Source organism: Diorhabda sublineata, chromosome 1 (genome assembly GCF_026230105.1).
Source record: "Diorhabda sublineata isolate icDioSubl1.1 chromosome 1, icDioSubl1.1, whole genome shotgun sequence".
In the NCBI taxonomy this organism is placed as follows: Eukaryota; Metazoa; Arthropoda; class Insecta; order Coleoptera; family Chrysomelidae; genus Diorhabda; species Diorhabda sublineata.
In genome coordinates this window covers 31050184-31064660 of record NC_079474.1, presented here as the reverse complement: position 1 = coordinate 31064660, position 14477 = coordinate 31050184, and the positions used below count along the sequence as shown (strand labels likewise).

Genomic DNA, 14477 nt, shown 5'->3' with positions numbered 1-14477 from the left:
GAGACAGTGTTTATTAATTCACCCAACGAATAAAAAGAGTGGTAATAAATACGAAATAACAATATTTTGAATCAGAAAGTAGAGACTACGAGAAGTTAACACAAATAAATTCATGAAACGTGATCGTTAAATACTAATAAAACTTTAGAATATTTACTTGGTTTTACGTATGATATATATGTGTTTCAACAAGTTCACAAAAAGCTCGTTGGTATATCCCGAATCCGATATTTCAATCAAATTGCCAGATGAAGCACCCTTGGCAAGTGCTGGGTACTTTTTTTTTCATTTGAAAATAATCATTGGCGGTATTAAATTGCCAGGAGCACTGGAGTAAGCGAGTGTCGTGTTGACTCCTCGTTCTCCTTTAAACAGTGTGCCTTTTTCTGCACAGTGGAGAAACCGAATTCATATACTACATTGTAGACGGATGAAGAAATTATTCTATTTTCATCATCCTTACCCGTATTTTGTTTATATAATATGATCCATATACTTCTATCATTTTGCAATTTTTTTAATCAGCAATAGCAATACAAATATTTACCACTGCATGAAAGATAAGATCTTTGTCAACCATTCTAGAAAACGTAATTGGAATCAAAGGAGTTTCGTATGAATATATTTTTGTTTGATGACCGTACTCCTTTTTTGCATATAATGATCTGATTCAGTTTGGGGAAACTTCGCCAAACCTCAATTTCCGTTTCTAAGACACCCATAAAAATTTATAACGGCCCCATCATCAGTATTATTCTCTAATTTGAATATGATGCTATATAGAAAATTTATATGGTTACAATTGTTCTTTAAAGCGACCTACTAACAATCGACCTGATTGGTGCCAATGTGATTTTAGTCCTAGAAACTCTATTGTATTCTTCACCTTTTATTATGTTAGTTGTAGAAATTACAGTAGGGCTCTTGTTCAAAGTACTGAGCTGTTGCCAATTTTTGCTGGTGAGCAGTCCATACAGCCGTTGTATCTTTGAAAATTACCTTGTTTAGATGATGACAGTTACATAAAAAATGACTCCTAGTGTTGTTAAACCGGGGTTATTGAGAGTATAGTGCCGTTTGCATCCAGACACACATTATACCTACATGTTTGATCCTCCTAGTAGTACTATCAGATCATCATATTAGCCTAGGATTGTGAATCCGGCGCTGCTCTAGTAAGAATTTTGTCCACTATTAGTCTACACAGTGAGATTGAGGTTGATTTCTGGACATCATCTCACTGTAGCAATAGTAAATTTCATTCCATTCATTTCTGCCGTTGCTTTACTTTGTAGTAGCATTACTTCGATAGATTTTAAAATGAGGATTTCCAGCTTCCGCTCTCCTTGATAAATTGATGTGAGGTGTTATGAAAAACGCTGTCAATTGTCTCTTTTATGCCTTTAACCAATAAAACAATATTCACAAAGTTGACACAATTAATTGTTTTTACAGTAATTTTTATGTATTTGTCTTAATTATTTCCTTATTATCTTTCTAAGAAAAATTGTGTGGTGGATTTGAATTGGATTGAGCCATAGGTAAGTTAACATGGCTATTACACACCTGTAAAGAACCCCAGTTACATTGGTAGTGTAGCATTTACAAATTATTTTCTCATTATTATTCAGAAGTGTATTTTCACGGTTTCGTCTACAATGTTTTGGGAAAACGAGCTACTTGAACAAGCAATTCGGATAATGAGGAACAATTCCACTATATTTCACAACGGAGTTGAAATAGTAATAAGGACCGTGCAATGATAGTGGAGACCAATAAAACACTAAATCATAAAAATGATATGTTGGGTAAAATTTACCGGCAGATTCTTTCCAATTATCATAACGGTGCTAAAATGACGAAATTGTCTTTTTCTATCAATAAAAATGTCGCATCGCCTGACAAATTCCCAATAGAAGGCGACAGAAAAAAGCACAAATTCAAAAATTTGTTACGGTAATTTTATAGAAGCAGGCCGTAGACATTTCAGTGAAACAACTTTTTCCATTATAATAATACGAAAATAATTTCGGATGTGGGCAAAACTTTTAATGATATGAATTCCATTAAAACGGAAACTTGTATTATCCTGAATCTACATTTCCTATTTTTTTTTTTAATTCGAACGAACAAAGATTCTGTTGTTTTCGATGTGGTGATTTTGTCAAAATAAAGAACATTCTGTATATTTCTATAATACGTACAGATATAAGAAGTAACTATATCCCTTTCTGTGTAAATAAATGGAATATTCTCTTCGAAATTAAAATAGCCATTTCTTGATAAAATACGCGGTTAAAGGTTATTATCTGCGTTTCTCTTTCTACCGCAATTATATATGGTTTTGATGTGACGTCTCTTTGTACCGCAGAACTTCACCTGGGTTAATTATTTCCATTCTGTGTTATTACTGTCTTCCAAACAGAAACTCAAACGGCACGTAAACGTTTTATCTACAATTAAATATGCTTAAAAGTAATCACTTTTTGTTTAGAGGTCTGTATCCTGACAATCTAATACCTGAGTACGATCAGTCTGCAACTGAGTCTTTCTCTCTCGTTTTTTTTTATTTTCTATAACCCCTGTATACGTATTAAATTTTTTTAATTGATTATTTATAATTTGATTGTAACTACGGCTAACTCTAAATTTTTAGTCGGTGACATGAGAGACTAAAATTGACTGAATCTGAATAAATATTATTAATATTACTAATTTTGAATCAGTTATTTTAATATGAAGAATTACATATTTAACTTAATTATATAATTCTGATAACAATAAAAAAGATTTCTCAGTTAAATTTAATTGAGTGGATAATTATTTAATCTAATTCTAATTTTTTATATATTTCGTTCTTTTTATTGGTACTACTTTTAGCTTATAATTAATCCCACTTATATTATTTAGATTTGTGAATTCTCCGCCTCTCGTCCCATCCTACCAGCAAATAACACAGCTTAGGAACTAAACTACGAATTTAAACAAGAGCTTGACGAACAAAAAATAAAACAAAAAACAGAGTTCTCCCAACTTTCTTTCCTATTTATATGTACGTCTATTTTTCAACAGTTGTAACTATCTTATAGAAACCATAGATATTTAAAAAGTGACAAATTTTTAAGTTTTTTCAGAAAATATAAGTATTTTTGATTGATTGTGTCTCTCAATTACATAGTTAGTCTTTATTCTGATTTTTAATTAAATATATAATTCATAATTTTTATTGATGCATAATCTATGATCCTAGTAAATGATACCATCGACTTAACTATCTTCTTATAACCTAAAATCTCAATTTAACATATACAACACTTTTAATTTATATTTTTTTCACATTAAACATTACTTTGTTCAATGAGCTAGTTTTGATTATTTTCTTTGAAATTATAAACTAATTATTCTATACCAATTTTGTCAAAATTCTGACAGCTGCTTGAATATACGAAAATACTAATTCTTGTTTTTAGGTTGTATTAATTGACATTAGACTTATAAATATGAAAGAATTTGAGAAGTATTTTTATTATTTGAAAATAATCAATTTAAATAACTCCAAAAAATATGGAAAATTGAGTTAGTTAAACATATGGCGCACTTTTCGTTGCTTTCCCAGCTGTAGTCTCTTATAAGATGTGAGGAAATGTTTTAAGGATAATATATAGTATAACAATATGCAATTGTCCTTGAGAATAAAGCACGCAATTTAGACTTCGTATTATATGTATAAAAGTTGGGAATTGTGAAATCTCAATTTTCAATTAAAGTTTCTACTAATAATGGAATTTTACTACGCGTGCAAGTCATTTGCTACATAACATTTGCCAAATTCCTCATTCACACTTTGGAATTTTACTTGTAATTTCTTTGTTGAAATCCTAAGTTAGCGTACAACAATGGAATACATAATATATTCTGATGGTTTCATTTGGTGCTAAAAGCAGTGGAGGCATCGTAAAAACGCATGTAATACACTTTTTAAACACATTGAAACCAACGGAGTGGGAGTGAATTTTCATCAGTGACAACTTGATTAGCATGATATTGATTTATTTTACGTAATATATGAATTTATTTCTCTAATTTCTTGATGTCACATTATATAAAATTAAAAATAACGTAAGAACAGACTGGTATACGAAATCAACTTGGTCCTCAAGATATTTGAACTTCAATTCACGTCATCCTATGTCACAAAAAAGATCAGTGATAATAAGTTTGGCTAATAGATCTATTCAGCTATTAGGTCCTGAATTTAGATGCCTAGCTATTCAAAAAGCAAAAACTGCATTGAAAGAAAAGTAAAAACGGAACATCAAAAAGTAAAACATTTTTCCTTATTATTTGTACGAGGACTTACCAAACAACTATCAAATTATTTTAATAAATATGATATTAGTATGGGACATAATACGTTATCCAAATATTTCACTAAATTAAAATCTAAAACACTAAAAATCAAAAGAAGTAATATTATATATCAAGTGCCCATGTCACTAATTGTGACACTGTCTATATAGGGCAGATCTCTCAATATTTAATAGACTAAAATGTTATCAATACCATAAAAAACTAAAAGTTCATTAACGAACCATGAAATATCAAAAAAGCATAAATTGAGAGAGATTGAGAAATTCTTGGAACGGAATGTAATACACGAAAAAGAGAATTTTTAGAAATGGCTCACATATTTTGATAAAGACTGAAGTTAAGTCGAAACGTCAATTTTTCATCAACCTTTCAAAAATTTTAAGACGGAGAAGATCTGAAATCAAGAAAATTTATACGGTCTTAGTTTTTTGAAACTGCTACACAAGTTTGTAATCATATTTCTGGTCTAACAATGGAATGAAAATGATTTTCCATGATTTAATTAAAGGTTAATTGCTTTGTGAAAGAATATTCAACATTGGACTTTTCCGTGGGTTTGAATAAATCTTCCACATTCAACAAAAGTACATATATCTCTCGAACATATTTTGGCTTCCTCTGGAGTTGAAAATTCTTGATCCTCGTAGATTGTTTTTATTGTGTGGGAATGAAGAAGTCAATTAGTGTTAAATCAGTGCTATATGGTAAATGGTCTATGAACTCTATCTTTTAGAAGGTTAGTACAGATGTTATATGGTACTTTACGTTCTTTACATGAATTTTCTCAATGCACCAGTTGATGCAAACCTTTTTTTGAGTATTAGCTCGATTATGTACATGTATAAACAACATTCATGTTTAATATTCGCATGAAAGTTTTCAGGGATTGATTCAATTGTTTCTTAGTACATTTTCCAACTAAATGTGAACAAAACAACTGCACTCAAATGGTCAAATGTTGTGGTTGAGTTTGTGTTCAACAATATAAAGTTTACACCGAATATGTCATTAATAGTCAGAAAGAATTAGTGTTTCTGAAAATATGAATAGAAACTCTCGTATTTATTTACGAAACTATTATTAAAGGAGAATCTAACTAGGCAGATTTCACGCAAAGCAATTGTATAATGACTAAGAATTTCAATATGTAATATAGAAATTTTTGAACAAATTTCAAAAGTGGCAGTTTTTGATCAGAAACTATCTTGAGAAACTGCAGAGACGGTAAACGAGTTTTCGTCAGTGGGGTGTACCAGTAGCAACTCGTGATAAAAGATTTAGGTTTTTCATAACTTTTCAAACAAATCTCGCTTCGTAAAAGTTTTTGTCAAATTTTCATTAATATCAACTTCTGTACTGAGATAATGGATTGCTGGCATAGTTGACAGACAAGCAAAATGTGAATTATCAAACACTTCTAAGGTATTCCTCGTGATACATTTAGATTCAGTCGACGAAACCTGCCAGGCGTTCATGATGTCATCAGAGACCAATGACCACAAAAATCAATAAAGGATCTATAATTTTCAACAATATATAACTACTCGTATATTCAGAGACACATAATTATTATGCCTCTTTATATTTGTAAATTTGGTGTTTTTCGTTTTAAAACTTAGATCAGTTACCCCTTTTTTCCTCCAAGCTTCATTTCCACAAAAGTGTAAACAAGAAAAATGATTTAGTACATTTTTTTTAATAACAAATCAGATACTTTTTGACATCAATTTCTATATAGTTTTTTATATATGGGAAATTAAAGTAAATGTTCTATCCAGAATTATTCCCCGATACCTCGTTACATTTATAATGTATGTTATCGAAAGAGCACGTAGAGCACGTTCGTGTATCTCAGAGGATTAATAACACTGCCACAGTTTAAATCGTAAGTGGAGTAGGTGGAGTATTTAACTGATAGACTTCACTGAGCGCTGGCATTTTTATGAAAATATTACAAAGCGACTGCAGAGTATTAGTCATTTTTTTCTGGATAAGTGTTTTAGTTTATATATTATTATCAAAAGTATGAAATTATTATTTTTTAGTTCTTAATTAATTGAGAACTTTCAAGCGCCACCCCTGGAATGTATACAGATTTTTATTAACGCTACATTAACATAAATAAGCTATTCATTTCTATTAAAAAGTTGAAACAAAATTAGGTTTTTTTCCCAATACTTTTATATCGGATTATGTTTTATTTCAACCCTACTTTCATATATTAATGTATGTAAGATGAAAAAATTGCTCGAAAGTGTACTTACAGCGTCGTTGTGGTTCCAGAAAATGAAGGCCGGCGGCTCGGGACTATGTCTAACGACGCAGGTGAGGTTGATAGTGCTTCCCCGATCAATGAATAGCTCAGGCCCGCCCACGATTTCTGTATCAGGTTCTGAAATATTAACAATCGTACAAAATTAGTTTCAGCATCGTCTAAATAGTAGGTTAAAATTCATGGAAAAATTGGAAAACCTTATCAACAATAATAATATGTCTCCACTATATTATCTAGTAGTAGTTCTCTTATTATTGAATATAACATACAATCCCATACAATTCCAATCAAAAGAGTGGAGTCTCGATCAGAATGTTAATACTTTAACTTCATAAGTTCCGGATTTTGTATTGAAATTAATCAATTCATATCTAGGAAAAGAAGAAACATCGCATCCTCTCTTTGAATTGCTCGTTAAATATGGATGTAGTAGATTCAACAATATATTTTTCATTCTCAATATTCTGTCCAATTATTTGTATCCCCTCTAGCTAAGTCCAGATACATAGGAAGCAATTTAATTTGAAAGTCGTAGAACAATTCAAGTTTGCTTGTATTTAAGTATTTTTGTTCTATATTGAACAGATTTTCAGTAATTTGATCAATTAATACACTCTTTAGATGAAAATAATGAAATCATTCTGTTTGAGAATAAAACTGAATGATAAGGTTGTCTTGATTCTCAATTTATATCCTTTCCACATCTCAGTATCATGAATAAAATTCAAGTTCTTTCGAGCGCATAATCTAGAACTATAGCGGGTATTTTTAATTTATAGTCCTTAGGGGCATTACAGATACAATTCAAACTAGCGCCCACATATGACAAGTGTTTTGGGGTTTGACATTAACATGCTTTTTAATTGCTGTGTTGTGAAACCTAATAGTGGAAGAAACAAGCCATTTTAGTCGGTCATTTGAGTAAAAACACCGAACACTCTAAATTTCAACTACTTTGTTTCTCATTATTAGTAACATCAAGCTTTTTTTATTATTGCCATAAATATAATTAAATTGTAATGAAGTGTGAATAAAATCAAAAGCAAAATTAGTCTTGTCAAAATCAAATTATGAAAATATATTTTCAAATTCTGCTTGGATGCTAATGAAATGAAAATAAGTCTCATGTACCTGGTATTATTTTTCAAAGTAAAACAACAAAACAATCCAAAAGGAAAATTTGAAGAGTAAAAATAATTATTCATATTTTTTGTCGGCAGAAATCTGCTATAAAACGTTGAAAAATATCCTTGCTTTCATTTTTCTTAATTATAATCAGCATTCAACATTTCAGCTACAATATCAAAATGTAATTTGTAGCATAACTAACCTTTCAAGGATAAACTGTTTGAATTATGTCCTGATATGTAATTAGTTGAGAATTCTAGATAGCAATACTGCAATTATTCCTATTTAACATGATCCTACAATTGTGTGCTACCTTATGGAACAACTTTTGACGTTTTGCAGTTGATGAAAACATTTGCTACCGTCAACTTCAAGTTATTCTATGACAGGTTACTTACAGTATCGGAAACTTGATTGATGTTATCCATGGGAACTATTTTTTGTCTTTGTTATACAAAAATCTAGAATATTGTACTACAATCATGCGAATGTTCCTGATATCCTCTTTCAACGCAGCTATCTGACCAAAATTAGCGTTGTTGTCTCTAAATTACAGAAAGTTGTTGTCATTTCCAGTGGACAAAAGTCTTGGTCAATCCTTTCCAGAACCTCATTCACATATCAAACATCTCACTATTTTTAATGAAATTTTGATAAAGTTCATAACAGGAAATTCTTTCACTTTTTTTCAGGAAATATGACTTGAGTGGCTAAAACATTTGTAACAATCTTTATATGGCTGATATGTATTTCTTTGAAATTAATGTATTATTCTGAGCGGCCGAGAGTCGATTCGCGTGCGCTTAGCCTCGCTCGAAGATTGCTCGTTTGTGAGATGTAAAAAGTCAGAAAAGCCAGACACGCAATCAAAAAGCGTAACTATGTCCGGCTTCATCCAGACATCTGAAAACGCTACTTACAACCAATATATTTTCCATGAGCAATGAATGAAAAATCTGTGTGTTCACCAAGCATTGTTTTACAACCAGAAAAAGGTGAAGTATTATGACCACTTTTCTCCTGGAAAATGAATCATAATGGACGCGGGCATAAAAGAGGCAGTATGCTAAATGCTGAGAACGTCCAGGAGAGAAGCTTGCGCCAGAAAAAAGGAAATCGTTATGAAAAATCGCAACATTTAATAGATTTATCTGTTTACACCTATTTTCCATAGAAATTTGGAAAAGAAAAATGAGTGTCGCGTCTTCCTAGAATGGAACAAGAAGAAGAAGAAGAAGTCAACAACGAATTGATGAGCTGTCTAAGTGAAAAAAAAAATGCTTTTTGTATTGGTTCATGATTATGAATGGAATCTGGATGCATTCCTACATATCTGGGCCAAAATAATAATCATAACTAAATGATAAAAATAACTGGCAAGTTAAAGATCTATATATTTCGTCAATTTCTTATCTCTTAGTGCGTTTATATATGTTTTTATTTCTAAATCGTCTTGATTTTAGGTCTCTCCTGTTTTAGAATTATTTTTTTTCATAATTTTTGAAAAACAGAAAAATTTGCTAAAATATTTTGATGAAGATTAAAGGGGTCAAAACGTTTAATTTTTATCCGTCTTCCAAAAATTATCAAAAATAAAAGAGACGTAAAAGACGATTTAGAAATATAAAGATATCTATATTTTGAGATACCTTTGGCATATTGTTTGTAGAAAAACATTAATAATCACTTGAACTAAAAATGAGGAAATTTTGGATAATTCGTCCCATATGGAAGGGAAATCATTTTATTACATAAGTCGATAAAGACTATGGTGGAATTCAATGAATTGGATTTACATCCGCGTCCACCGTTTTCGTCAGACATGGCCTCAAGCAACTTTTGGTGATTTCCAAGCTTACAGATTTAGACGAAAAAAGTATCAATTATAGTATCATTATTTAGAGTTCTTCAGCACTAAAATCTTACTTCCAGCATTTTCAGATGTTTTTCATAATGAAGATTTGGCTTTTTATATAAACTGCGATTTTTTAAAACTAGAAAATTTTGATATTAATAAGCTAAATACCAAATTACACTTGATTCACTTAAAGCTTCTTCCTTCTACTTTTGTGATAAAGTTTTTGTACCCCAATTTTTTTGTTATATGATTTAATATCTCCATGACCAATTTCAGTACTAATATTCATGAAAAAGTGATAACGTACAAAATTCCCATCTCTCTGGATTTCCCAGCGGTATTATCCATGTTTTTTATGTCCAAAAGTAACGAAGTTATAAGCCTTAGAATTTTGGTGTCTTCCTAACATTTACGAATTTTATGGCAAAGTTTTACATAAAAACGTTTCATATTATTGGCCCACTAAATGAAACTATATTGTAACTCATGTCCTATGTGGAGAGTTATAATTCAACATGTAAACTCATAATGACAATTTGATGTTCATTTACTTTAATGTTTACAACTTGAAAATATTACCTCGCTTTTAGAAACCTTAAATTTCGTCTTGCTTGAAATTCTCAGAAGATATTAAAACCATTAAAAAATACTTCGTTCCTTGAAATAACGAGAAAGTTACAGCCCAATGAACTCCTATTATAGGCGCATAAATTAAAAATCAGGCTGTCAACACATAACATATAACGATTTAGTTTATAGCCTACAGCATTCCATAAAATTTACGGCAGCTATAAATATTCGTATAATTGACATTCAAGGTGATACGCTTCTAACCATTTTCAACTGCAAAATGTACTTGAATCGACATAAAACTAATTAGCATTTTCCAAAGTCGGACTTTACATATTGTGGATTTCAAACTATCCATCTTATAATTAACTCAAGTTATTAGCAATTGTGTACAATCATATATTACGTACTATGAGAGAAAAATCTTAAACAGTTCAATTTTTGTTTTTAGATTGACAATTTACAGTATGAAAATATTATTCCTCTCCAGCACCGCCTCTGAATTATAAGCACCACTCGAAAATTATAAATAAGAAAGGTTATCTGTTCAGCAATATAAAAATTTTTTTTAAATTTAGTGCAATTATAACTGAGAAATGCAAATTTTCAATAGATTTTTAAACGAGAGAATTGATGTTTTGGAAAAAAAAATTATTCGAAGTTACCATTCCAGGTGTTGAATTCAATATTGGATTGCTCTTAGAGACTATAGAACCTACTACATAATTAAATTTCCTTGGTTTAAACGTCTGCATCGTAAATATTATCTTTTGGATTCCTATTTTCCCTCATTACTCCATTTCCTGAGGGAATAATTAAAATACTATATTTAGGAAGTGCTATTGTTTTGTCACAGATTCTAATTATAATTATACAGTTGGGTACAATACGATAAACATCTAAATAAAATCTCTTAATTCAACCACGTACTTCAGTTAACATTGCTGTAAATATTAATCCAAGTACCCAATAGAAGAACATGAAGTATAGAGTATTTAATCTATCGAAACTCATTATGTTCTTCATAAATTGTGTGGTATTTCACGTTATTATATGCATCCGTCATTATAAAAAGGTATCAATAGAATTATTTAATAAATAAAAAGAAAATAGATCATCTTTTCCATTCGAGAGTAACGAAGAAACAAGATGTTTTCATTTTACCCAGTCATAATCCTATTTTTAATAGCCTTTTACATGATAATTGCCTTCTTTCTCATCAAAATAGGCATTTACGTGTGAGATAACGTCCTCGTCTGATGAAAATTTCTTTCTTGTAAGTTCACAGAAAGAAACAAGAAAATGTCGCTGGAGAAGTGTAACAAGATGTCTTCGTCTTCTAGATATGTTGAGTGGAAAATCCTTCTCTTCTAAGTCATTATATTTTTCATAGTTTAAGTTTATTATAATTTGAGAGTGGAACTTTTCTTTTTAAATATCATGAGTTGAACATGTTGTCAACCTTGTAAAAAAATTATTTTAGTATTTCCTAGATGTCTATCTAAAATTTTCGAGTTACATGTCATGAAAACATAAACATATACTTCAAAATTTCTAATTCAAATAAAAGACAATCCTTCTAATATCAATTATTCTCACAAATACAACAATTCTTTTTTGGAGCAGGTTCGTCATTTGCAATCTACTGTCTTTCATTTCACAACTGCGGGATTTATGGACAGTTATGAATTAATGTAAAAAAATCTTGACTTATTTTGCTTAAATCGTGTCAACGCTTGTGCAAATATATTTCTTTACGCTCGTAAATTATCATCTTCAAACATGAAATATCATCCTCATAGTCTATGGGGTACTAATCAAATGCCGAATCCGAATTTCTATATGAATCTGGAATTCTATATGACTGTACAAGCTACCATTTATCAACTTCGCTATAAAGGCGCTATATGAATATTTTCAACACCGAACGTTGCCTTGAAGTGCCATAAACTTCACCTTCATGTGTCTACGAAATTTAATATTTGAAGTTCGGTATAAAAATTAATCAATTAACCGTTCCATTAGCTCACCTCTGTAGTTTCAAAGGATGTCGTTTGATTATCAGTGTTTCCCGATAATTGATTTACCCAAACAATAAAAATCAATTTACACTCGACAAATTGTTTCCATATTCCATCAATTTATTTTTCTGTGTTTAGTGTAAACAATGGGACAAAAGATTCTTAGATATATTTTTACTTTGATATGAAAAGACAATGTCTGGGCAATATAATTCAATAAATGTATTCAAAGTTTGATGAAATTCTTCAATTTTTCAAGACAGTTATATATAAATATAAGCTTCAATTATAATAATTCATTTATACACACTTTAATCAATTAACTTGGTAACTCGTACCCACCACTAATCTTCAATATTTTTAGGAATTATTTAATTATTTTTCTACCACAAGAAGTTGACGAAAGCTGGTTATCATCACAGCTATAACTATTAGATTGATTACAGCTCTAAATAACTCCATGTATATTTAAACGCACCATTCACACCAAGCGCTGATCCAAGGGTGGTCATGGGAGTCATGGGGTCTGCCCCCCCCTAAACCCTGATTAATTAATTTGGATTTTTGTTTCTTATAAAAAGGCGTGAGTAGGAATATGTGAAAGTACGAACCATTTTACACCGTGGAAAAATACCCCCAAATATTTCGTATATCAAAACATTAACTAATAAAACAAAACAAAAATGCTCATGAAATTCAAGACGAAGAAATAGAAGAATCTGACATAAACAAATTTATATTAATCATATCAAACTAATCGAAAAAAGAAGCGGGAGTCAGTCTAAGGCTCTATGGGTAAACGACTTAGAAGTTGGTCTAGTCTAAAGAATCGAATGTCTAGTAAACTAGTAAACTTAATAATCGACCCACTCGAAAAGTCGGTCAGTTTTCGGGATAGACAAGGAAATTAAGCTAGTGAGGAAGGGGCAAGAAGAGTTCCTTTGGAATCGTTCGAAAGAGCTCTCTTTTAGATGAATGATTCAAAATAATCGATTTTCAATTCAGTTGCCCACCTTTGGCCCCTCTATAGGACTCAGTCTCACCTCGGCATTCCAGATCCTTCTCTCGAGTTGTTATATTTTGTGTGTAAAAGGATTAAAATGCCATGTATTTGGGGGAGGACTCGTCTTAATACTAATGACCCCCCCCTTTGTCAAGACACTGCATCCGCCTTTGATTCACACTAATTATAAAACCAACTGATTCTTCTTTTTAGCAAACCGCTTTTTTTTCCTAAAGTATCAGTTAATGTCTTATTAAATGGGTTTGATATTAGAATTGGCTTTCTTTTATGCATTGTTATAACAGTACCTCCTTCGTTTATTATATTATCCAACAAAAAAATTGTGTCTACTCTAGCCCGTCTTATTTTGAGTCTAGTTTCACTTAAATGGTCTTATTATTGAGGTAACACCTTTGCTAATTGGAGTTGATATGTCTTCTCTATGTTGTTTGGGTCTCACCTTAGTTACTTCTAGCGAATTAGCTTACGGTAGTTCCAACAAATTTAGTGATCCACCCTGTTTTGCGCAGTTGATAGCATGCTGTAATTCTGTGAATAAATGTTTTGTCTATTTGACAATATCTTCTTTAAGAACTTTTCTTTACATACTTCTACTATGAGTAGAGTCCCTCAAAGAGGATATTATGTGGCTATGTTATTATGTGGTGTATGTTAACTCTTCTTTATCAATTTATTTGGCTGGTTTTATGAATTTCTCATCATGGAGTACATTACGATGAATGATTCAACTGGTACTAACCAAACTCACAAATTCTAGCACAGAATTTGGAAAAATCAATTTTGGTATTAATATTAAATATTGCATCTTGTATGTTTTACGGTAGGCATGACTAGAAGAAAAATGGGGGGTACATCATTTTTTCCATGTTTTGAGACCCCCTGAACCCGATTATGATTGTTTTTTGAAAGTCTGTATATATGTATATATATATATATATATATATATATATATATATATATATATATATATATATAACTTACTGGAAAAGCCACCCTCACCCCTAGCAGCATCCCCTTTATTTTTTTAAATTACTTTTCATATTTTTTATGTAAAAATTGGAGCTGATTTCAAAAATGTATAATACTTGTAGGTTAAAGTGGTTAGTTTATGAGATAAACAATTTTTCTATTAAGAGCACAAATTTTACTTATTATTTACATTCACCTTATTTGCCTGTACTAAAATGGGTTGTACAATAGTTCAAACTCTTTAATCTTTTTAACTGTGCT

The 14477-nt window shown here is 30.6% G+C and overlaps 1 protein-coding gene across 2 annotated transcripts in view; it reads right to left on the bottom strand.

Annotated features, from left to right (window-relative positions):
* LOC130447763 (lachesin-like) overlaps positions 1 to 14477 on the bottom strand; it is a 399219-nt gene that overhangs the window by 28601 nt on the left and 356141 nt on the right. For both annotated transcript variants that reach the window (XM_056784763.1, XM_056784755.1), the window contains exon 4: positions 6636 to 6763. In XM_056784763.1, the coding sequence (XP_056640741.1) occupies positions 6636 to 6763 (128 nt within the window). The remainder of the gene's footprint in view (positions 1 to 6635; positions 6764 to 14477) is intronic.